The sequence below is a fragment of the Dermacentor andersoni genome, chromosome 4, assembly GCF_023375885.2.
Source record: "Dermacentor andersoni chromosome 4, qqDerAnde1_hic_scaffold, whole genome shotgun sequence".
NCBI lineage: Eukaryota > Metazoa > Arthropoda > Arachnida > Ixodida > Ixodidae > Dermacentor > Dermacentor andersoni.
The window spans coordinates 20,746,077-20,772,568 of NC_092817.1; the positions used below are offsets into that span (position 1 = coordinate 20,746,077).

Consider the following 26,492-nt stretch of genomic DNA (forward strand, 5'->3'; position numbering starts at 1 on the left):
TATTATCAACTTTTGATTTAGCGAGTTCTCATGACAGCAATTTCATGACTGGTTGCTCTCTTTTTAGATTACCAAAATAATGCAATCATGGAACTTCCCCATTCAGTTTGTCCTAAACTCGGGTAGCCAATCGGTTTCAGTCCTGGTTAACCTCCCTACCTTTCCTTGCTGGCGAAGCAGCGCACTGACACGGACACAGTGAAGACAAACAGGAAAAGACGACACTCGCTTGTCTTCAATGTTTGCCTGTTTGTCTTCACTGTGTCCGTGTCAGTGCGCTGCTTCACCAGCAAGGTATGATGATCACTCACGAACTAGTGCTGTGCCGCTTACGTTTGGGCGTCGCATTCACAAATGCTTATGCATTTCTGATTGGAATGGCTGATAGCGCCGAGTGCAATGCCTGCGGTGTCGAGGAAACCATAGAACACCTACTGTGCTACTGCCCATCTTATGAAAATGAAAGGCAAGACCTCTGCACAGCTCTCAATCAGCTAGATGGAAAGCCGTTCACCTTGAACAAGATCTTGGGATCATGGCCTCGCATATCACAGCTACAAAAGGCCACAAAAGCGCTGCTGCGATATTTGAAAGCGACCGGATTGAGTCAGCGTCTGTGATCCGGACTGAGTGACCGACTGATATCTCCAGTGGACTTTCTCTTCTTTTAATCTTTCCGTCCCCCTTTCCCTTTCCCCAGTGTAGGGTAGCCAACCGGGCTCAGTCCTGGTTAACCTCCCTACCTTTCATTTATCATTTTCTCTCTCTCTCTCACCAACTAGCCCAACTTTCCACTTTACTGAACTTCACTACCTTTCCTTTATCATTTGCTCTCTCTCTCTCTCTCTCTCTGGGACATCTTGCTGTAATATGTACCATGGCTTTTGAAGTAAACTTGATTGGCTTTTGATGTGTTCGTGCTTTTGTGTGCGTCGATGAGTCACTTCTTTCAAGAGGTAAGATGCCATACGGGCGAAGGAAAGTGTGTGCTGGTGTATGTTGCCTGAAACCACGCCAAGTAAAGCCACTCGCATAGCGAGCCACCTCTGAGATACCACAAGGACAGGTCCGCGATAGGGTCCGTCCAAATCCACGTTTCAGCGACGGGCCCGTCTGGGCAACAAATGCAGATCTTGGAGGCCATGCTGTTGCTGGCGGCATGCGGCGGAAACGATTGCGGAAGCCTAAAACATGACATACAGACGTCAGATTTTGGTCTCCAACACCATAACAATGGTTGACTCTGAGCAAGAGAAACAAATCTCGAAGGCTATGCTTGTGAGGATTAGAAGCGTTGGAAGTGATTTCGGAGGTGTAGATACATCATGGTCACCCTGTTTTAGACACCGCCGTGGGGACTAGGTCTTCAACCCTCGATATCGAGAAAACATCTAAAGAAAACTGTCGAGATAACGTCCAAATTTTGCTGCCGATATGAGATGAAGGGAAGTGAATGTCTACGACATTCTTTTTTTTTTTTTAAAGGGGGCAAATGGGGTGGAAGTCGCTGCGCCTTTGGCCTGAAATTGGCCGGCTGGACGCCATGTTGTCAGAAGTATGACGTTGTTCCCGTTTCATCCTGATACAGGAAGTCTGTGGGAGACTTAGCCATAAACCACAGTTCCTGCGGTAAAATGTAATTGTTTGTTTGCTGAAACTGACTTTATCGTGACAGAGAATACAGTCGAATGCCTCCACAACGAACGCCTCCACAACGAAATGACCTGTATAACGAAGTATTTCGCATGCCCCGGCGGAATTCCTATCTTTCATGTGTATTCCGAACGCCTCTAGAGTGAAGACCACTACAACGAATTTGCCTGTACAACGAAGGAATTTAGGTGTCCCCGACGGCTGATTTGCTCCTTTACAACGAACGCGTGTAGCGCCTCCGTGTTTGCCCTCCGCAGCCACCACTGAGCTGCGGAACGCATAGAGAGCGCCGGTTGGAACCTACGAAGAAAGCTGCAGGCGATACGACAATATTAAGGCGTAAGCCTTTAGTGGCTCATGAGTGTCCGGGCGCAGTCCTTGGTGGACGCAGGAAAGCCGTGATCCCCGGCGACGGGAGCAGAGAGGAGGCGCCACCAGCGAGGGGAGCAAGGAAAGGAGGTGCCAAGCCAGTAGAGCTGTGCGAGTGGGCGCGTGGGAGAGCGCGGACATGCGCGTGGGGGTGCGCGCACATCGGCGACAAACCTTGCAGCCGCATGGCTGTGATTGCGTCCCATGCTCGCGGCCACGGCGGCGTCCGTTCGCAGAACAGTTCAAACAACAGCAACAGAGGCAGTCATAGATAGGCTTTCGCCTATCGCATTTTCGCTCAGCAAAGTGCCCATAGATTTTTGACGACAAGAGAGGCAATAGCGGCATTCGACGCTCTACAGATGTACCTTGCGTCACTCCCGGGTTTCACAGTGGAGCATGCCGTGAACCTCGATGTGTTAAGGTCGGCTGCAGTTGCACATTGCATCGGACGAAGTATCCAGAAGGAAATTACCCACTTATTTCATTAAGTATCTCTTCAATTCATGTTAAATAAAGGTTTTCTTTTTCTGAACGTGCTTAGCTTGCTCTATTGCGTGCGATACGATGCACGACATTTACAACGAAGCGACCTGTATAACGAAGGATTTTGGAGGCCCCGAGCTTTTGGTTATAAAGGCTTTCGACTGTATTCGCGAATTATCAGCCGTGCAAAGGAACACAGATTGTCACTTTTGGCAAAAGAGAAACGTCTAAAATGGAGCGATGTAACTATCGTTTGTGAAAGAACTCGGCTAGCCTCCCTGTGCGAGGTGCCACGTGATTATTTGGCAACAGGAGGCTTTATCTCATTCCTTCCGTTGACTTAAGTTCAATTAGATTTCTCTTTTTTTTTGGGGGGGGGGGTTGGGTGAGGTGGGGTGAGGGTATTTGAACAAGGAAGCAAGTTCATCAAACCGAGCATTAAAAACTGGCTCACACGGAGGTACCAGTTCGATTTCCCCGGAGTTTCTCGGGTAATCCACACTAAAGCTATTGCGCAGAATTGTGTAGGATAACGTGAACCAGGTACAATTTTGAGCTGGCGCAAATCATTCGTTGCTCAAAAAAAGTGATTTCACCAAATCGACTAAGCTGGCTCTCCGGTCCCGATACATTGTGCAATGATGCCGAAGGGAAATATTGGCCAGATTCAAGAAGCTTTTCTTCTTTAAAAGGCACCACACGAAGGACATTCCAACTTTGGGGAAAAGTTCCAGAAAATCTGCTTTAGCAAGGCGGTGTTGCGTCTGCAGGCCGCCGTCACCAGTAACAGGTCTCTTGCGAAAAACAATGAGTTAATATTAAACAATAACCAAATGCATGAGAGGGAGAGATAGCAGTGACAGAGGTTCCATTTAGAATAAAAGACAACTGAAAGGGCAGAGGCTCTGACAGGCGAAGAGAACAACAAAGGGAACGCTATTTCCAGTCACTCGAGACACGAAAGGGACGTAATCCATCCGCAGCAGAATCGCACGGGGTTGACGCAGAGGATCCTCGAGGACAACGAGGCCCGATACAATTAAAACAAAGCAAACAAGACGAAGAGCTATAGAGAAGCGAAGAGAGAATGGAAAGATAGGTTCGAAAGAAAAGCACGTATCTGTAGGAAGTGCATAACAAAGTGTGCGCAGGCGGAGCCTTCCTTGCCCGCGTACACACTCTCGCTCTCCTCCTTGCGCCACGATAATCTCGTTCGCCGCTGCTCCTCTTTCAGCTATCGCGCGACGGGACGAGACGCACTGGGCGTTCGCGATAGCAGCAGCAGCAGCGAGCAGCAGTAACGGCCGGAGCGCCATTAAGCGATCACACGGCCGCACAAGGACCAGCGCAGCGTTTCATTTTTGCTCCCCCTTCTTCCCTCGCTGGCTGCCAGACCGAGGGCCTGTGACCAAAGGTGCGTTGGGTGAACCACTCTCTTTTGTGCGCCGCTAAACGGTACCGGTAATACAGGTCGTGCATGGGTGCGCGTGGTTGTTCTCTTCAGTTGTTTTCGGTGCCCGTGATCGACTACTCAGTCCTGCGATGCGGAGTTTGCAAGAATCTTTGAGTGTGTTTTAAGCTACATGCGAAAGCCACGGACGAAAGTCCCTGAACCTCCTACTGCTGGTTTTAGGCACCAGCAGTGATGAAACCAACAAATTTTTTGTTTTTAATTATAATATTGTGCCTGAAACGAGATATAAGAGCAACAGCACTTCGAAGTGTTTATACATAACCGCAAAAACGGCGCTAAAAGGCACTTTATACGCTGCTCGTGTTTCATAAGGTACGACGAGGCGCTGAATCCTTGTAATGAGCGTCTCGTAATTTCCATAGCGAGATCATGCAAACTTATTTCTCAAACAATAATGTCGCTTATATACGCTGCTCGCGTCTCGGGTAACGAAAGCAATTAACTCTTACTAGTAAGTGTGTTATGACTTGCTTCTGAGTCTTATCTTCGCTTTAACCCCGAACGATTAATAATAAGTGTAAGAATGTTTACTTCAGCCGGAACTTCGCATATTCAAAGCGCTCAAACTGCGCCTTCTTACCCAATAAACAAGAATTATACTGTGTTGATAACAGGAATTATACTGTGATGATGACTGAAAGGAATTGCAGCGTATTGCCTTTACTTACGAAGCCACATTACAATAGCCACTCATTCCTACGTTATAATTGTTAACTTTTGGGGGTATTGTTTCAGTCTTTATATATGCAAAACTAATAAAACTTCAAAATGCTGAAACTGAGTTGTAAGAAGGTTAGCGACAACATACTGAATATTCAATTATTTCCGCCGACATATATTTGCTTCGCAGTAAAATATATAATAAAAGATTCTAGCACCGGCGATGTCATTGAGAATTCTATTTACCAACTGGTTCCAGGTTAAAGGGAAAAGCGTCTTATACTTATTCGAAACAATGCAGCATGAGAGCCCGTTTCTCTGCCACATGTTGAGTTGAGTTTAATTATCACAAATGACTACACTCATGTATACGTGATGTAAAAAAAAAGCATGGCTCTGCGTCTAGACGCAGTATCATTAAGATGATAGGAGCCACCTGCGTGAAGTTAACTCGCAATGAGCTTATGACAGTAATGCCGATAACCTTCAGGCACGTGGATAACGGAATACGCAGGCGTTTAAATTAAAATCTCGACTGCTGCGCTTTGCCTGCAGAGTTGAAGTATAGGCCAATCGGCTTACAAATACTGGCTCATTCTTTCACTCTCCCCCGTGCCCGTTGTTATCTCAGTGGACGAAAAAGCTCCATTTCCGTATCGTAAGGTAGACTGTAGGTTATCTAAGGCTAAAGGAGGCCATGGAATTTTCTCTTCAAGGGAGAGTCGATATAAGCTGAATGCGTGCGAAGAGCAGACGAATCTTTAAACATTGACAAGAAATAGTTCCGCTTGCATGTCCGCCGCTGCGATATACGCGTTATGATGGCGGATCCGTTGTGGGCGTTGTTGTTATTATTATTATTATTATTAATTTGCATTAGAAGCGACCTAGATTCATGGGTGAGAGAAAGAGAGGAGAGCTAGCCCGTCATTCGAAAGCAGCGAGCTTTCACGACGTAAAAGAATTCGTTTACATGCGACTCAGCAAATTAGGGGAAAATAGGAGCAGAAAGGGCCTTAAAAGGGAAGGCAGAAGAATTTTGCGGAAGAAATATTGCAATGTAAGATTATTAACAAACAGCATTGTAATTTCTAATAGTTGAAAGGAAGTTCACGCAATAATGAAAACAACATAATTGAAATACCATTTAACTTTGTTCGTGGATTTGATGTATCTCCTATGAACAGCGTTAAACAGCACAGTTAGGCAGGCATGCAATCGCAGCATTCCTCGTAATTTCAGTTTTAACATGACAGCGCTAAGGGCCCCGTGTCGCAAAAAAATCCGGTGTCGGCGCCGCCGTCGGCGTCGGCGGAGTTGTCCGTGAGCAAAAATTTTCGTATAAATTTAGGTATATGTATGTGTCATGCCTTGCTATATAACATGCGGTATATGTGGATTATATTACCACACCATTATATCACTATGTTGCTCATACTTTGTCTTACATTCTTGGGAAACTTATTCTTTGGAATTTTGAGAATGACAGTCCACAAACAAATCATGAGAAGCCAACAAACAAAGACGCCAAGAACAACATAGAAGAAATTACTCATACTTACTAATTGAATTAAATAAATGATAAATTAATGGCAATGAAATTAGATGAAAAAGCAACTTGCCGCAGGCGGGGGACGATCCCACGTCTTCGCATTACGCGTGCGATGCTCTAACCAATAGAGCTACCGCGGCTCCGTTTCCCCATCCCCTTTTTTTGGGTATTTATGTTTTACTACTACAACTAACCTAGGGAGTGTTAGCCAGTGCCACCACTCACAAACCTTGGCGGCGTATGCGGAACATTCTTTCTGCCGCAGGCGTCACAAGTACGCGATCTTTTTGGGTGGAGGCAGGTCGTCAATAAACCCAAGCATGCTACCTGAAGGCATCAATGTTGCCGGATTCGAGATGCTCGTTATGTAATGAACGAGAAGAAAGGTGGTTAGCCGAGGGGCCCGATTTTTATCAGTCATATCATGAGAAGCCAACAAACAAAGACGTCAAGGACAACTTAGGGGGAATTACTTGTAGTTGCTAATTGAATTAAAGAAATGATAAATTAATGTAATGACAGTGGATGAAAAAACAACTTGCGGCAGGTGGATAACGATACCACCTCTTCGCATTACGCGTGCGATGCTCTGACGCGTAATGCGAAGACGTTCCCCACCTGCGGCAAGTTGTTTTTTCATCCACTTTCATTTCATTAATATATTATTACTTTAATTCAATTAGCAAGAACAAGTTATTTCCCCTATGTTGTCATTGGCGTCTTTGTTGGCTTCTCATGATATGATTAATAAAAATCGGGCCCCTCGGTTAATCCCCTTTCTTCTCGTTCAGCCCACAAACAAATGTCATGAAACAAAACACTGATATCGCATGTCTCTTTTGTTAAATCTTCTCTCACTTAAAAATTAAAAGGGCGAAACAATAACAGGAACCTGAAAATGATATAATGTTTTTGGCGCGGCTGTGCACTGCCTCCGAGATAGGGCCATGCAAGAGGCCACGTTTCCACCAGAAAGCTGGCCTTCATGCATAGCGTTCGCGGCCAGCGTTTCCCGGTAAACATCACGGTTACGTAAGCTGCAGTTGCCGAGGAGCATGAGAAGCAGTCACGGATCTTTGAGTGCTATCTCATTCCACTCTGAAAGGCGAAGCTTTAGCGTCCTCCAAGTATTCCTTCCCCTTCTTATTTGTTAGTCTCTGGCTGTGAAGAGATGCAGGATGCATTTTTAAGAAGCGTACGCTGAAATAGTTCGCGAAATAAACACAGGGCTGCTGTGTCTCTGGCGAGCTATAGAGCCTCTAATTGATTTGTCTACAGGCTCTGCAGGACTGCCATAACAATCGTATAATCCAATCAGTGTACGACTACAGTCACTATAGCGATAGTGTCAACGTATATCTTTTGTACGCGCTAAGTGTCAGATAATCAGCCCATTTATCACCTTCCTGTAGGAGCAATAAAAAAGGAATCTGACTACCGTACTTCACGTAGTCTTCTTGCTTTTTTTTAAGAAGAATAATCATAGAAAGGGAGAAACCATTGACGAGAATCGGGCCCGTGAGGTTCGCGTGCATGTTTCTGAGGAATGATCCCCGTTGAAACGAGGCAATTCCGGAATCAATACGAATAAGCAAACACAGAATGAAATAAAGGTAGGCACGATGGAAAACATGAAACGTGCACATAACGTGAATTGTAAGCGGTGCAGAAGTCGAGTATAGGAAGGAGAGGTCTTTATCACAGCATTTTCCCATTGGTTGCTCCGCGTGGGCTCGATCTGACCTGCTGTTATAACGGCTCGGATGCAGCGTAGATGTGAGGCAGACAGACAGGCAGACAGACAAGGAGCATTAGTGATGGTCCTGAGAGGCTCCTATGCCCCCTTTTCAGGGAGGTGATGAAGTCGCGGGCTTCTCACAAAATAAAAATAAAATAAAATAAAATAAAGAATAGCCTACAAATGCTTATCTGGGCACGAACAATCAGGGACAAATAAGTTAATTCCAGTCCGTATAAGTCTTATGGCATGTGTGCTTGACTGGGCAGGCAGTCTCGGCTCACCAGCACCTAAATCGTGTAACATGGTGCATTACAAGTAAAAACACAAACAACACACGCGCAATAACAGTGAAAAATCAAATTTTCATTGAGAAATATGCAAAACCTTGAAACATTCTGATGCACTAAAAAAAAAAAAAACAGGAGAAATAAACCAAAAGAAAAAGCGGAATCTAGAAGCCTGGCAGGGCGGCCTAGTTAAGGCATTCTGTCACATCAATAAATGCATATTAACCTGTAATGTAATTCAAAGCTTCAGAAACAGGAGTAGGAGGTGCTGTGGGCAGAAATAAGCTAAAACGACACCGTCAGTTGGCAAAAGTATTACTTTGCGAACGCTGCAAGGAAAAATAAACACCTGTTAAGAAATCAGTCATATTAAAATGCTTATACTCACGCTTCAGAAAAAGCAGCACGGAAGACACTCAATGCCCACGTGTCACGAACATCGGATACAACTTGAAAAGACTGCATTATTGAAAGTCACCTGGGAAGGCCGTTTTGATAGAAACGCTGTTGGAAGCAGAACCCCGGGCAATATCGAAAAACTGCGTACGTTTCTGTTTGCACATCCCATTTCCGTCTCGTGCAGCCGTTTTTATTTATATTTCATTTGTTTGGTTTTGTCCGTATAGCCGTGTTGTAACAGTTTGCCCTATAGTTCTTCTTGCGTTCTGCTTTGCAAGTGCTTAATATACACATATTTGAACGGTGGAAGAAACGAGGACAGCGTGAATGAGATCCAATTTTATCGCCCTCCAGCCGCTGAGCACGAGCTCTTTACAATGAGACGAAGGAGTGGGGATCGCATGTCCGACGAGCGCAAGTCGTTAAGCCAAAATTGTCCGCGGTTCTTGGCAGCACCTCCAAATCAACCGCCCTTCTTGACGCCTTGCCGCGTAACCTAAGGCTATGGTCACGTGATATAGCTTGTGATGTGTGCAGACGTAAGTAATCTTTTATTGCGATAGTAATTGTACGGACGCTCGAGCGGCACATCGCGCCGTCGCCGTCGTGGGGTCGCGGTATCGACGAGTGTGCGCGGCCTGCGCGTGGAGGTCTCCAGAGCCGAGTTGTGCGTTTGCTTGCAAAAGAGACCAAGCGAAGTGGACGCGTCATGACGCTGCGCTCAATAGTCTCTGCCGAAGCCAAGGCAGCGTCCTCGCTTCCACTGCTGGCATGAGCATCATGAGCCCTCGTGTTAGCGTTCTCGATGAGCAGAGAGAGAGATGTGGCTATAAAGAACAGGAAAGCCGCGGTAACTCTATCGCACACTGGTGTACACCTCAACTGCGGTGTTTGGTGAAGGGCATAGGAGAAAAAATGGCTGGGGTTCAACGCGGCTTGAACCTAGTTATACGAGCGAAAGCTCCGTGAACCATGTTTAGACACGGTTTTTCAGTGCTTCTTTCCGGGCGAGCTATATCGGCAGGGTGCTCAGACTGGGGCCTGCGGCGAAGAGTTGACGCGCCCGCACCGGCGCGTGCTTCGTCCATGGCGACACTGAGCCGACTGAGCGACCAATTGGTGCCGGCGAAGCAACTGTTAAGGCGCGTTTATAGTCCGACGTTATCGGCGAGCGGGCGAGCGTCGCTCGACGCCGTGCGCGTCGGAGGATGTTGGCAGCGTCCGGTTACGTTGGCTGCGCCAGAGCGTCGAACCATCGGTTGAATCATGCCAACGTGACTTAACGTGTGCGTGCGCTCACGCTACGTCGGACTCTGTTTAGCCCTTTAAACCCTCGCCTAGTTACGTGGTAAACAGCGGCGAAGCTCGAGCGAGTACAGCTGCGAAGCCTCTTCGCAGCGGATCACGTGACGTGGCGGCTAAAGGTCAGACGCGCGCCGACGTTGACCTTGGGAGTTTTACCTCGAGGAGTAGAGCTTTCGCTCTAAAGAGTAGCATAGGAGTAAAGGTATACTCGCGGACAACTTTCTGGGGTAGTGAAGAGAAAGTTACGGGCGCGTGGCTGCTGCACATGTGTTACGGCGCCAAGTAGTCCGCCAGTGGGTTTTGTTGCTCTGAACAGACGCTGAATCGACGAAGCTTAACGTGCGACGGTTTCGCGTTTGGCCAGACGTGGAAGGAAAAAAGCCGCAAAACAAGTAAACCTTTACATTCAGTGGTGTGTTTTGTTTTATTTAACTGTTGCTAATAAGGTGTTTATGTTTTTTCTTCCCCAGCTTAAACTAACGTGGATGAAAACACAGGACTCTTTCCAGAAGCGCTCTCACTTGTGCGCGCTTTGCCTCCGTAGCTTTCCCTTCATTGCCACAGAAAGTTGTCCGCGAGTATAGGTGCACCATGTTGCAAGTTCGACGGCAGCTGTGTGCATATGGGGTGCGTACATTGGTCTAAAGGGGCGAGATGAAGACGTTGCACAGAGCAAAGAGCGATTTCTGCTTCCATGGAGTGTGCACGGTTCAGCACTCTACTCTGGGAGGAACGGGTAGCAAACTTCAAGCCAAATCTGTGTAATCCTTTCTTTGGATGCTGACAAAAGACGGTGATTTTCCTTCGGCCTCATCTTGTGCACCATCGGTGTGCGTAAAGCACCTTTAGGTGTGCGATGTGTCTCTCTAACGTCGCTGGCGGCGCTCCTCATCACGACAGCGTTCTGAGACGCATTCAGCGCAACGCTATACCACGCCATCTATCTCGATGCGTCACATACAGGCCAAAAGACAATTTTTATTTTCGACATGCTTCAAGTGTTCTTTATCCCTTGTCGCACTCTTTGAGGTTGCATTTGTTCTAAAGACCTTCCTCCTTTCTTCTTTCACGTTCTTTCCTTTATTTCTTTTTCTTGTTGCGGATGATATTCTTCAAAATCCCCGCTTTTGTGAGTATCTTCCTTTAGCAACTTTTATGGGCTGTGTTGAAATGCACTCGCACCTCAACGTATCGTAGACGACGTCATTTCCGCGAGCCGCTTATTCCTGCTTTTTGTCGCCAAAGGTGGAAGATTCGCTAAACATCAGCCGTACCTTCTAATGTCACTGCGCATATCGTTGCCTTACACTTCGCGAAATTTAGTGCCCGACTATTCTTACAAAACTCAAACCGGATGCGCCCCGTCTGGTTGAACTCCCTACTTTTCTTCTCTTTCTCCTCCTCTTCCTTAATACTAGAGGCTGCAGAAACAAAATATGGAGCTTTCCAATTAAGGGCCGTTTGTGTTGCCTTGCCATGGAACGCAAGTATATGCAGCTGAAACACTGTATCCTAACTAAGCACAACGTGACATCCTTGCAAAACATGACGGCTCATTACTGGCCATTTTTAAGTGCTATTCTGAGCAGGTTGAGCCGTCTTCCAAATATGCTTTGGGCATTTTGAACGCAGTTCAGGCTTCTAATTGAAGCAACCTCGGATTTGATAGGCGAGGCATTTCTCAGGAAAAATAAAAACTCCTCGTGACGACGGGCGTCAACCTGTCAACAGTAGTTCGTGCAAAGCGAAAAGAATTACTTTTATTTTTTGTTGTTGTTGTCACCTGTGAGACACAGCGCCCACTGCGTGGTTTTCTCTTCCTCGGAAGTGGGCACTCTGCCTACACCTCCACGTGGTCTACATGTTTACTTTGATGCACGCATGAAGAAGTGCTGTGGCACCAGCTGTGACGCAAGTCTGAGGCCAAGTGATTGTGGCACGCCCGCCACATAGCTAAGTGAAGCTAGTGTTCCTGTATATGCTATATACAGGAACACTAAGTGAAGGCAGAAGCGAGCGCCCCCACGGGGTGGGATCAAGTTTCGATAAGTTCCTCCATCGCCGTAATACACTTCTTGTGCACTGGCATCGGATTGCGTAACAGAGGCCTAATTCCCAAAACCTTTCGTTCGTAAACACTGTGAACTTCGCCTTCGCTATTAATACGCTTGCTATGCCGACTTGATGGCGCTTGTTCTCATGATGTCCCGTGAGTGTACTTTGCCCCTGTGGGACTCAAATGTTTTCACCATGTGTAGGTTGCGTTCGTTGTCTCCGGACATACGGATGCACCTCCCGCCTGGATTACCACGACGTGAACAGACCATGCTTTACCGTCTGTGGCTAGGCGTTGCCTTTACAAACGCCTATGCTTTCCTCATAGGAATGGCCAACAGCCCCACGTGCGACACATGTAACATCGACGAGACGCTCGCACACATTATCTGTGTCTGCCCGCGATACAGTGCTGAGAGACAAGTGATGTGCAGGGTACTGGACCAGCTGGACAATCGTCCACTTTCAGAACTAAAAGCTTTAGGCCAATGCTCCGAAAGAACATCCGCGTTGAAGGCCTTACTCGCGCTATTAACGTTCTTGCGGTCTACGGGGCTTCACGACAGACTCTAAGAATGCCGCCCCCTACCGTTCTGTAGTGTACGCGCTTTGTTCGTGCTTGTCTCCCTTTCTTTCTATCTCCCCCTTCCACTCTATTTCTCTTTTTATCCCTCTTAACCCTTCCCCCTGCGCAGGGTAGCCAACCGGAACTACCTCTGGTTAACCTCCCTGCCTTTCTCTGCATTATTTTCTCTCTCTCTCTCTCTCATGATGCATTCTATGGTACGAATTAATTTGTTAACACGAAACCAGAACCACGCTCACGTGATGCCGCGCAATCTTTGCACAGGCACCGGGTCAATTAAATCCCTGTACTCGTAATCAGCGCCCTACATGACCTACATTTTTGTTCGTTTTCTGTTTTTCAAGTACCTACAGCAACAGACCATGTGGACTCAGCTTGCCCTCCCTGTGTGTCGTAACTTACTTCGTAGCTGCTCAGCTACGATGACTGCTAACATTACGCACTTTGTTTATAAGCCTACTTGTGACGCGTCCTTTCATACGAGCGTTGATTAGTTTGGGACAAGTGTAAGCACTCAGCGATTCTAAATTGTCACTTCTCCTCCCGTTTATGTCGCCCGTCTTCTGGCGTAGCGGTTAAGCGGAGGAGATCACAGGTTCACGCACATATCACAGCTCCAAAATGAAGTACGTAAAGGATCCAAAGCAAAGTTTCGGTTAAGGAAGGGGAGAACAAAAGGCGAATGGTGTGACATCTCGCACGATAGCGTATTAGGAATTCTGTCTGCCTCCAGAGTTTCCGCAGCCACCTCGAGTGACCAACACAATTTCCGCCAATCATATCAAATAGGCCGATCCTGCTTTCATTTGGACGTGACCACGTTCTCCGAAACATGGTAAGCTACTGACAGCGATAAGTTGTTGCTTGATAGCGGCAACCAGTATCATACAAACAGCGTAGGCATGTGCGGCGGAAGTGTTGCTATGCATATCGCACGAATTAAGTCATGCGAACTGGTAAGAAAGCTTACACGTGTCACAGCCGACCTTGAAGTGCTTTGCTTAAGAAATAAAACCAAAATTTTTACCATAGTATACCGTCGCCCCATAGGAATGACAGCTGCTGTCTTAGATTTTTTAGACGAAATATTAGAATACGCCACGCTCAGCCAAGCAACCATGCTGCTTCGAGGCGACTTGAACATAAGCTTCCTTGGCGCGAGTGTGTGCTCTGTTGAGCAGATTTATGGAGTCCAGCGGTTTTCAGAGCGTCGTTACCACACCAACACGTGTAACAGCACATGGCCAATCTGGACTTGATAACTACAGTGTAAATTTAAATGTTTGTGTCCACATTGTTAGTGCGACATGCTCGGATATAAGCGACCATCGCCGTATTGCAATCATGTATTCAAGTCCCAGGCCACGATAAGATGTTCTCAAGCGTTTGTGAAATACAGGTGCCTATCTAAACAAAATATATGCACACCTTTCGGAACCGAATCGCCAAAGCAGATTGGTGTGCGGTGTATACCAAGACCAATGCCTCTACGCTGAATTTTGTCCATATTCTTTTGAAATTTATAACGTTTATTTTTCATATAGATGTTTCAAAAGAAAGAAAACATTAGAAAACCGTGAAAATAAAGGCCGAAATACTTCAAAATGACGAACAAGAAAAAATAATATTGTTAAACCGTTTTTCTCATCGGGAAATTCGTGCCAGCTAGCAGCATTTAAAATATACCGTAGGCTAGTTAAACTCGGAACTAAGAAAGGCAAAAGCGTTGTATTATGGTAGCATCTTCTCTGATGTATCGTAGATGCACCCTGTAAAACCGTTGGAAAGTGATCGATCAAGTTTTGAAAGGCGTTAACAGCGACGATAGGATAACAGCACTAACAATCGACAAGAAAACTGCTCTCGGGATCTGTTTTGGCCGAGCACTTCAAGGCTCACTTTCTAAATATGGTAAACGCATCGCACTGTTCCCCCGGCGTCGCCTGGAGTAATTCTTGTAAAGGAAGCATATTCATTGAGTCCACCGATGCGCTCGAAATTTGTCAGGTGTTCATGCGTCTAAACAATGGTAAAGCTGTAGACATTAATGATATGCAGATCGGACCCATAAAAATATGTTATTGATATCATTTCCCATCCACTCGCACATATATTAAACCAGGTATTAGCAACTGGATGTTTTCCAACTGCGATGAAACGTGCGAAAGCAACTGTTTTACATAAAAGCGGCGAAAGGAACCGCTTACTAACCATAGACATATCAATCCGCCCAGTATTCTCGAAGGCTCCTGAAAAAATATTTCTTTACCGTTTAAACAACTTCTTTAACCAACACAATATCATTTCCGATTGCCGGCATGGATTTCGCCAGGGAAAATCAACGGAAATACCGTTGTTAACGCGGAAATGAGTTATTTCCATGAGTTATTTAATGAGTTATTTAAATTTAATTTAATTCCATGAGTTATTACTTATTCCAAAACTCCATGAGTTATTTAACTCATGGAGTTTTTATAGATTACACAAAAGCGTTTGATTATTTAAACCACAATACTCTATTAAAGAAATTGTACTGCGATGGCGTACGTGTAGTAGCTTATTCCTTGTTTGAGACATATTGGAATGATCGCCAGCACACGATTAATAATGGGCAGGCCTGCTTTTAAAAATATTCCCTCAGGAGTTTCACAGGGAAGCCTCTTGGGGCCACTTTCTTTTAGTGTGCACGCACACGATGTTACCCAAGTAAATAACGACATTTCCATTGTAATGTAAGCGGACGTAACAAGTCTGTTCGTAATCGGCCGCCACATAAATGAAGTTTTCATGGAAGCTCTAAGACCGCTTTCAGATCTTTGGAAGTGGTCGAGCAATGACTTTCTTAATGTCAACGCTTGCAAAACTAAAGCCATCTTATTTAGGGCCAAAAACAAACATGCCCTTCTACCAGCAGACCTGTGCCCTGGCGGAACTCAAATCAAGATTGTACAAAAGCATAAATCGCTAGGCGTCATCTTTTCTCCTGACATGACGGGAACAGCTCATATCGACTATCTTGCTATCTTGCTATTGACTATGACACACACACACAAACACACAAACACAAACACAGACACACAAACACACAAACACAGACACACAAACACACAAACACACAGACACACACACAGACACACACACAAACACACACACGCACACGCACACACGCACACACGCACGCACGCACACGAAAACAAGAAAAAGAAAGGAAGACAAATTCAGCATGCGCAGGGGCAATAAATTGTACTCAATGAGATAGGAAAGCTACCTCCTTCGAAAGGAGTGAAATGGAGGGGAGGCTTACGATTGGGTCGCCGCTATTGTGGATGTGAAAGGCTTCAGAAATAAGACGTGCGCATTCATCGTGGCATTTTTACAAGAAGGTCACATCTTTAAAAGACGGCCTACAGTCGCCATAATAATCCACAATAGCGGCGACGCATGTGGAAGCCTCCCCTCCATTTCACTCCTTTCGAAGGAGATAGCTTTCCTATCTCATCGATTACAATTTATTGCGCCTACGAATTGTGAATTTCTGTTCCGCCTCAATTTTTTCGTTCTGCGCTATAGCGGTAGAGTACATGTATGCTGGCTGAAAGAATAAAGATGCGATGTTGTTAGTAAGCGCTGTGGTCTGTGTCCCTCTCTTCTTCCCGTTGTGTTTTCTGCTTGCTGAATCACTTTCTCCAGCTACGGGAGCACCATCGCGGTGCCGCTATTTCTTTCCTAGCAAGGTCAATATGCAAATATATATCGAACTATTTCACGCTCGCATAACCTTTTGCACACTTGTGTGGGGAACAACTGCACTGACAAACTTGCGCGGAGTCTTTTTTTCTTTTTTTTTTTTTTTTTGCTACAGAAGAAAACGATACGACGCGTTGCAAATGTTTCGTGCGCCCATTCTACCAGAGAATTCTTTCTCCGCTACCGACTTAAAACCGCCACGCTGATTTATCAGTACCGCCTACTACACTCGTTTTTCTTAAAAAAAACATTAAATCTTTTTTTGACCGGTCATTCCTGGTTGTAAAAAACACATAGGCGATCCTCGAACTAGAGGCCACAAGAGATGGTTGCAACAGTGATGGCGCACATCTTATGGCCAACACTCACTCGCTTTCAATGTCTCATATCTTTCGAACCAATAGTGGCAGCGTGGGATCGATATTAACAACGTTCCTAAAAGACAGTTGCGCGAATACTTTACTTCAGAACCATACTTAGCGTTCCCATAAATTTCACTTTCATTTCATTGTACCTGATTGCCATGTTCGATTTTTCGTTTTTGCATTATATCTTTTATTGCCATATGTGTTTATGGCTTTATTATTATTATTATTATTATTATTATTATTATTATTATTATTATTATTATTATTATTATTATTATTATTATTATTATTATTGGTCTTTACAAGTTACTACTGTGCTCTGTGATGTCATTATTAAGTTTGTTACTTGTAGTAACACCGACTCCCGTTAAATGTACGTACCAGTTACGTTTATCAGCGTTTTATGTCATTACTTTTTCCATACTAGCTTAAATATGCTTGTTCGTTATGCATACTTTTTTTTCATGTTATCTATAAATTTTTGCCTGTACTGCCTTGTGTACGGGCTCCCAGGGACCTCCAAGCTGCATTTTGCCGCTTATCGCCTCAGGTGACCCCCAACAATTATGTTGGAAATAAAATAATTTGATTGATTGATTGATTGATTGATTGATTGATTGATTGATTGATTGATTGATTGATTGATTGATTGATTGATTGATTGATTGATTGATTGATTGTATTTTGCATACAGTTTTCAGGAAACTGACCCCACCCGCAGCCATGCAAGTGGCCGCAAAGCATTAAACTGTACTACTTCATGTATGTGGAACGTAGACAAAGATAGGAAGGTTAAAATAAATTACACAACGATTAAAATAAATTACTTTCTTTTACGTTCCTGTGACTGCTGAACGTTTAGCTAAGCCGATGGGCAAGATTAACTGCTACAAACATATATATGTACATCCGTTCTAAGAACATTTTGAAGAAATAGGGCATCTTGCCTAGGTTCGCTTTTCTTTAACTATATGGTACTTAGGAGATGTTGTCACCTTTAATTCGAGCCGGCTACTCCTTTTCACATAGAGATATAAAAAATGGAATTAAACGCTAAAACTAAAACATGAAAGTCACACTAAAACTGAAAGTCAGCTCAGAAACACGGCAACGCAAAGTCCAGTCCCATAGGTGCACTAAGGTAAACACAAAGTCCGCTCACATAACTACACTAAAATCTGGGTACATAAGAACGCACAGATTAAATTCAAATGAAGGTACATGAATCCAGGCATTGAATTGACCAAAGTAGGGTAAAAAAGAAAAAAAAACCAAAGAATGAGTTTATCAGATTTAAACACCCTTCTCAGTTCGCTCTTATACGTCACGTTACTGCTGTTTGTACGTTCGTTTTTTTTTTCCTTTTTTTTATCTTACACGTGAATAAACATCTACAACATGTCTGTTTTCTTTTTTCTCTTTCTCCGAATGGTTCAGGAGGGCATGACGCTGCGGTTGCTGCTTCCCCTCGTGGGAATACTGTGCTTGGCTGGCTCCAGCCACAGCCTGGACAATGGGGTGGCCCGCACACCACCCATGGGATGGCTCTCTTGGGAACGCTTCCTGTGCAACATTGACTGCGCTAAGGACCCGAAGAACTGCATTGGGTAGGATGAACGAGTTATCGTACAAAAGGAAAAGACAAAGGAAAATGTTGATAGCACGCCGCCAAAGATGTCAGCGAATAGTGAAAAGATAACCTATGAAGCGCAGAGCGCAGTGGAACGCCTTTATAGCGAAGTGCTTCGGGCCATGCAAATCATTCGCTATACCGGTCACTTCATTGTAAAGGTACCGAATCACACCACTCATAACAGAACAGAGAAACATTCCTTCGTTAAACAGATCATTTCGTTGTGGAGGCGTTCGCTTTAGAGGCGCTCGACTGTGATCCAGCGCTTACAGCGGCCGTTCCGAAACTCGGCTCTCACATGTGCTTGCGCATGGAAACAGATCGGGACTGAACTGTTGCTTGTGCACACTGGTTGTTCGAATCTATATCGCTCGTGTAACCAAATCACGAGCCGAGTTCGCAGTGATAGCCCTACTGATCAATGGCTCAGGATTGGTCAGCGCGCTAGCGCCGGTGAATCATGAATTACTCTTACGCGGATACCACGCAAGACGTATATTTGACTTTCTTTTCTACAAGCTGTAACTGAGATAACTTTAATTTCACACCCTAACTTATACATCACTTATTTGTGTCTGCAGCTTAAGAGGAATGGAAGCCTTAACTCGGGAGGTTCCTCTGAGTACACAGCAACGGATAAATCTCTTCCCTCGCTATCCAGTGAACCGATATTGAGGAAATTTCTTACGTTCGAAATAAAAAAGATAATCTACACATTTCAGAAACTTAAGTTTATTGAGACCGTCAACGGCGGCAGAACTAACGGCCCTGCGTCGAGCACTGGAATTCATTGATTCTGAAAGACCTAGAAAATGGGCTGTGTTCTGTGATTCAAAACCGGCATAACAGTGCACGCAGTCAGTTCTCCGACACGGATGCCATGACCAATTGACATACGAAGTCGCGAAACTTTACCATCACGTCCAACAAAAAGGTCACGAGGTCGTTTTTCAATGGGTACCTGGCCATTGTGGAATCAGTGGCAATGATTCCGCCGATAACGCTGCTCGCACAGCACATCAAGAAGAGCACAGCGTTCCAATTCCGCTTTCGAGGACAGACGCCGCAAGGCAACTTCGACACCTGGCACGCAGTCTCACACTGACCGAGTGGAACTCGCCAAACTTGCGACTTACACGACTGCATCGACTAAACCCTTCAATATATTTCGTTTTTATTTCTTGAAACGCGAAAGTAATAAAAAATTGAAGTACTAAATTTGACACTTGGTAACAGAACATAAAAATCACCTTCTCTCTCTCTCTCTCTCTCTCTCTCTCTCATTTTTGTAAACTGCATCTAAAGGAAAATCTAAAGCGATTATTGAGAACTCTGAAACGTACCACAAATTTGAAAGTAGGACATCTTTAGAATGCCCCTAAACAATGCAACAATTTTACATAATCGGTGAAATAAATCTCATTTGTATGCTTTGGATGCGCTAACCTACGAAGTTGCTCTAACACGTTCCAGCAGATGCTAAAAGACGCCGCAACGATGTTACGAAGCTGTAAACTTTCGGTTTCCGCTTTTTCTAAATCTTTGCAAGGTCTACAATATTCGCGAAAAAATTGAGGCCCTGAATCAAAATTCTGCCTTCTGCAATAGGTAGAAGATAGCTTTGTGTGCAACAAATTTCACATAATTCGGTTCGACCGTTACCTGCACGGTGAGGGAACTTCATCGTGCCACATGCATTTGATAACTAAAAGGATTACAACAACACGTACTTGAATAGAGATATCGGAGTTGTACCTGAACGAAAGCTTGCACTTAAAGCGGCGACGACACATGACACGTTTGAGCTGTAGCCTAGAGAGTAGGCATCACGTGATGGAACAAGAAGTGGTGACGCCCAACTGAAAACACGAAGATGGATACAATATCGGTTGTAGTCACATGCACGGAAGGCGTTTTGAGAGCCAACGCAGCCGTCCCAATGTTGTCCTGTTTCAATATATATACATGTATATATAGGGTGTCAGACTTCTGGTCGAAAGAACGTAGGCCGGCATAGTTCGCGTGGTTCATTAACAATTCAGTTCGTGAAGAGTGCTGACAGGCCTCGACCCCTCCGTGTTTAATAATTAAGTGAGCAGCCGTTGATGGTAAACCAAAGTAAAATTCTCGCACCGCGTGGTACTGCACCGTATCATTATCTTTGCATACAGCGTTCGCTTGGAGTTTGCGAAGTGAACTGTCCGAACTGCTTCTCTCCCCGTTCTTTTCAGACGTGGACACCCATTTAATAAATCTTTAATTGAGCATCTCGGACTTTGTTTCTTGTTACACGTGTTAGTAACGCCAACTTTTTTATTTGTTCCACAGACCCAGGCCTTATGCGAAAGTAACGACCGAATTAACGTTCAAGTCAGTGAGCATGTAGGTTGTAGACCGTTTGAAAAAGCAGGGTCCCGTTATAACTGCCGCGCCAGCTCCCAGCTTGAATTGTTTGAGGACGTCGCTGCTGTGACCTTCGCGCAGCTAAGGATTGGTCAGATGCCTTTTTATTCAACGCGAAGACAAGCTTAACTTTGAAAAAACAAAAGAGAGGGGACAGATCAATCACGCCGTCATTTCGGGAGCACACTTGTTTGTGTCGTGGACAATGGAAGGCCACAGTCTAGCAACTGTGCAGTGATGTTGGAACTTGTCACCGCTCGCAAAAAAAAAAAAAAAAATGGCGAGCAGCTGACGCGGGAGGACAATCTATTTCTGCGTAGAGCAGGAAACTGATCACTAACGAGAAAAACAGGCTTTGAAATGCCCGACCTCGTCTTCAGATTAATATATATATATATATATATATATATATATATATATATATATATATATGTTACCTGTATAGAAAACCGCTTTCCATATATTGAGGGTAAGCTTTAAATTCGGTTAGACATAGCTTAACAGCGATGAATCCACCCCCCCCCCCCCCCCACCCCCCATTTCAAGCCTAACTTTCCTAAGATGAGGAGCGGTGACGAAACTGCTGCATGCCGCGAATTTCACGGTGACTTCAGGAGTTTTCTCTTCTCGTTGATACCACCTGAATTAGTAATAATGGATTAGTTCTTGCACCAGCTGTAGCTATACGAGGAGATAAGAGGGACGCCACACTGAAGGACTCCGGATTAATTTCGACCACATGGAGTTATTTCACGTTCATCTGAATCTAAGCGCAAGAGCGCTCTTGGATTCCACTCTCTTTCTTCTTTTATTTATTTTCTCATACAAATTGAACACAATAATATTAGTGACGTAAACAACAACACCACAGTAAATGTAGCAGGCTCAAACCAATTAAAAGACTTAATAAGAATTCATATTGAGTAAAGCTCGAAGTGTGAACTTTTATCCAAAAGTAAATAATCTCCTGAAGCAAAAGCGAATGGTGGCGCAGATATACTGAAGCTATGCAGTTTCTGGCTTAACCGTCACTAAAAAAAAAAAAAAAGCTTGAAAACTAGCTACCAGGCATCTGAACGTAGACAGCAAAGGCGTAATTAATGTGGGCATATGCTAAGCACCGTACGCCATGAAAATTGCCGTCACATATTAAGCAGCTTTATGCGAGCCTGTTAATCTGCCTAACAGCAAAAACGCTACTCGACGCCACCGCCTTTATTATATGACAATAATGATATATTTCTGCAGTGTTTATCTGTGGCTTAATTTTATACTTCCTATCTAATGAAAGAATTTTGTTTTTCGGGTTAATCAGTTCCACTTCCTCAATAAGCTACTCACGAATGCTGTCTGAGGTGTCGATGATCCCGGTTTTCGTATGATTTCCTGAAGAACTGCTTGCAAAAAGAATCCAATAATCCTGTCGCTTACATAATGCCACCGTAAGCACCGAGCGCTTCGCCTTACGTTCTTGTCAGCTCAGTCTACGCGAGTCCTTCATTTCAGGAAGGCTGAATACATATTTAACTTAAGCGGAAGCTTTTCCTCAGGCCCAACTCTGATGTTGCCTATTCAAATAGATGTAAAACGCGGAAATGCTTTTCTGAGATAACCATTGGCCAATTTTAATGAAATGTGTTGCATTTGAGAGACAAAGTTAAGATCTTCTGGCTGTTGGACGCGACATCTTGATTTAGGGCCTGTATTTTTTTGCAAAACCTTTAAAGGAATTGTAAGTTAAAGAAAAGTGATAGCCCATAGTTTACAATTTTGTCCCTCTGCATCAAAAGCAGATGTCGCCGTTGTGTAACCTGCATCCGTTCGATTATCTAAAGCGGACCAATTCTATATATAAATTTACAGCTTACGTGAATTTGTTGCAATGTTTACAAGGGTCTTGCAAAAGTCGTACTCATATAAGAATGGTATGTTTCAGAGTGGTGTGAAATACACTTATTTTGTACGCTTTAGATTTATTATTAGATGCCGTTCACAGAATAGCGATATCATTTTTTATTGCTGACTTGGAGAGTTGTAAACGTGATAGTGTCTTTTCCTGAAAATTTGCGATTTTTGACAATTTATGTAAAGAGGACGGCAGCCTAAATAAAAGATCCGCTTCCGACAGGCACTAGACGTTAACTTTTCTTTTAACTGAAAAAGGATTTCTCCTTCCCCATGTTGTTACATAGGAGCCCCCCAGCTAAAGCATCCTTTTAAACGAAGGCTGAAAATATCGCAAATATTTGTCGCAACCAAATGCCGCTTCGAAAAGTAAGTCAACCCTACAGTTACCTGGACTGACTCCAAAGTTCAAGGTTTCCGCGAAATGTCTCATGTCTATGCGAGAGCAGTACTGTGAACTACTAAAGAGACCAATAATGAGATCAAGCATTATACTGGAATAAGTTCATTGTACATGCTGACTCCTTAGCGTGAATGATCGCTCTCAGCGCAGTACTGTTGTAAGCAAGACAAAAGGTACACGAGTTCATTATGATTGCCCATTTTATGCTTTTCACATTAAAAAGCGCGATCTCCGCAGAAAATACGAAGCGATGACGTGCCTTAAGCTTCCTGTGACCTATGACGGGAGCAAGTTATCTTGTCGGCGTGGTCAAACTCCTCCATGATGCGGCAAACAGACAAGCATCGTTCCTTTGGTCCCATACCAGGGTTTTGTTAGGGGTTCACTTAATTCACTCTTCCTATTGAATGACCAGCCATGGTGGCTCAGTTACATTTTTATGGTTACCATCCCTGCTTTCTCTCTCTTTCATTTCATGCTCTTGCACTGTCTGTGGAAAATAGACGCACACACGCAAACCATCCTTGGCTTTGCTTTGCGTAGAATAATTCTGAATATGCACACTAAATTTCCCACAGTCCTGCGCAGCGTTGCGTCACCTAATTTCCGTGCACACCCTGCAGCGAGCAGCTGTACAAGACAATGGCGGACATCATGGCGACCCAGGGTTACCGGGATGCGGGCTACCAGTTCGTCAACGTGGACGACTGCTGGATGGCCGACGAGCGAGATTTTGACGGCCACCTGAGGCCAAATGCAACGCGCTTCCCGCATGGCATCAAGGCACTCGCTGAATACGTGAGAGTTTGCTTTTAGCATGGACGTTCCTTTATACTCTGCGGTACTAAATGCGAGGATCACGTTCGGTAGCTCAGCGTGTTCAACAAAGCACTGTGCACAGCTCCCAGTACACTTTGCTAGAGCACGGAAGCGGTGTACGCAGAAGCGAGCTTATCCTGTACACCATTGCCCGCTAGTTCGATACAACTTGATATGAACATTAAGTCACCAGTTGAGCTAGTTTCCTCTATTTGTGATTCTTGCCATGCAGTTGGCTTTCAGTGGTACCTTTTATCCACGATACGGCATTTTATGCGAGCCTCAGGAGCCGACAATATACAAAGCCATGAAGTGTCTTTACGCTTCTCGTGACCTCTAACTCAGAGCTATGGCTGTTTCGCAACACAGAGAACAGCGTTTGGCGGTGGCCTGACAATAAAAAAAACGCTTGCTGAGAAGAGAATTGTCTTCTCGAAACGGTGACCTCCACTAAACGGTGCGCACGCACGCTTCCGTACATCGCAAGATTTTTGGGCTTTGTGCTGTACTGATACGCGTACAACAAGGTATAATAAATGTCTTAGTTTGCGACGGGCACACTTGAGCAAGGGTGTTATATGCGCTTCATAATGACGGATGTGCCTCGCTAAGCTTCGCCGCAATGCAAATATGTATTACAGTGAAATTATTTAGCTTGCGAAAATAATACTGGCAAACAGGTACCTCGGGAGAGTGCCTGAAATTATTAAAGCGAGAGGCGCAGGATCTCGAGGGCACCGAAGGGGAAGCGGAGGAATAAAAGGTGGTACCAGGACGGTACGTGGGTTGGGGCCGCCGAAGCCGGAGAGTGCTGGAAGGTGTTCGCGTACAACATCACACAATAGCCGGCCTTGTGCACCTCCGGCCCGCGGAGACCTCGACGAGACACCAACCCACGGACCAGTCCGCGTTCCAGCTTTGATGTCCCCGTTAGCCCTTTGGGGTCATGGTGGTGCTGCCAAATTATGCTAAATAATAATAAGTTGTTTGCACGTAGTACTAGAGCAAATCTTAACTTCCCTTTATTGATATACACTGTGCACGCTTCAGCGCATTACACAATGGTATAGCGGCGAAGCTATTATAGGTCGCTCACGATAATTTTGTTTAAGCTCATACAAATAAACCAAACCATCGGCTTTATCTTTTTTTTAAAAATAGGTTTTAATATTTTTTTATCTTTTGTTTATCACGTAACGGTCATCTTTTGTCTGTCATTGCTACCAGCTTAGCTAAAGACGTGCTAAAAAATTTTCACTTTTTTTTTTATTTCGCCATGTGTTATGTTCAAAAGAGCGGTGGAAATATTCAAGTGAATTAAGACTTACAATTGAAACCCAGTTTTAGTTTTTCTTACAATATGTTTCTTTCGAATCAAACGAAAACACGCTAAAAAAATGCAAGCAGTAATGCACCCAACTACAATGTTTGAAGGTTGGTTTCTTCATATGGCAACAATAAGCTAGCTTTCCCGCGACGCTCTGTCGACAACGTGGCTGTGATAAGAGCGTCGGCGAATACATTCACTGCATGTGTGTTTTGTTTTTTGATGAAGTGGACGAAATTATCTCTGAAGATTACTTTATGCACATTTTTCAACGTATAGTTAACGTATTATCTTCGGTAATGGCACGAGTTTGGCCACAGTGCTGTCTTGCTATATAGCCAACTTAACACCTATTGGGTGTTTAAACCCATTAGGTGTTTCCAATAGGGTGTCCTATTGGAAAGCTCGCCTACAAATTTTGTTTCTACGAGCAAAACGTTCGAACGCGGTTCTCCGGACGTTCTTTCTTCTAGATACATTCGAGGGGCTTGAAGTTTGGCATCTACCAGGATTCGGGCCTCAAGACATGCGCGGGTTACCCGGGTGCACTTTGCCACTACGTCAACGACGCGCGCACCTATGCAGACTGGGGCGTCGACATGGTCAAGCTGGACGGGTGCAATCTCAACCCGCGCCTCATGGATGTCCGTGAGTGACCTTGAACATGCCTCAAGTCTGGACGCACCATATGTATTAAAATATGAGACAGAACTTAGAAATGCTTTATGTCGACCCTCCCTGTTTACTCCGTCTGCATTCCCTATCAACTTGCCCTTTTACCAAGCTCTGTAGGCAAAGCCAAGGACAGCCTCGATCACTTAACCTCTGAAATAGTGAGTAGAACTGGAAATGTTCGCGTATACTCTCTCGAAGTTTACCCCAAATTTGAAAGCATTGCATGAACGAAGAGTTGTAACACGAGGTGAAATGAACACGTTGCAAACAACACAGCACTTATGCCGACTGCTCAAGTAACAAAATTTGCTTGGGAAAAAATAAACGCAACAAAGAACTCGCTAAAGACGCACGGAAGGGCAAGTTGGTTAGCCATCATGAAATACGCAGCGCAGTTCGAAACAACGACGTAACACAGAGTGAACCCTGTAGTCTTTAAGTTTGGAGTCTACAGCACTCGTGTTTGTTCACTCTGCGTTACTTCCTTGTTTCGAAGTGCGCTGCCATATTTCATCCCAACAAAGAAATTGCACGTTCTAGAATTTTTACAATTGAATACGGGTTACGCAAGGCGTCTATTAATAAAAGTCAATGGTATAAAATACCTACTGCGAGGGACCCGAAAGAAAGTTCCGTAATTTCGGC

At 44.6% G+C, this 26,492-nt stretch overlaps 1 protein-coding gene across 1 annotated transcript in view; it reads left to right on the plus strand.

Moving 5' to 3' along the window:
- Positions 1-3,720: 3,720 nt before the first annotated feature.
- Positions 3,721-26,492, plus strand: part of LOC126535991 (alpha-N-acetylgalactosaminidase-like) — a 33,366-nt gene continuing 10,594 nt past the window's right edge. The window contains exons 1-4 of the mRNA XM_050182872.3: positions 3,721-3,922; positions 18,120-18,289; positions 23,650-23,824; positions 25,646-25,820. Of these exons, the coding sequence (XP_050038829.1) occupies positions 18,126-18,289; positions 23,650-23,824; positions 25,646-25,820 (514 nt within the window). The 5' untranslated portion in view covers positions 3,721-3,922; positions 18,120-18,125. The remainder of the gene's footprint in view (positions 3,923-18,119; positions 18,290-23,649; positions 23,825-25,645; positions 25,821-26,492) is intronic.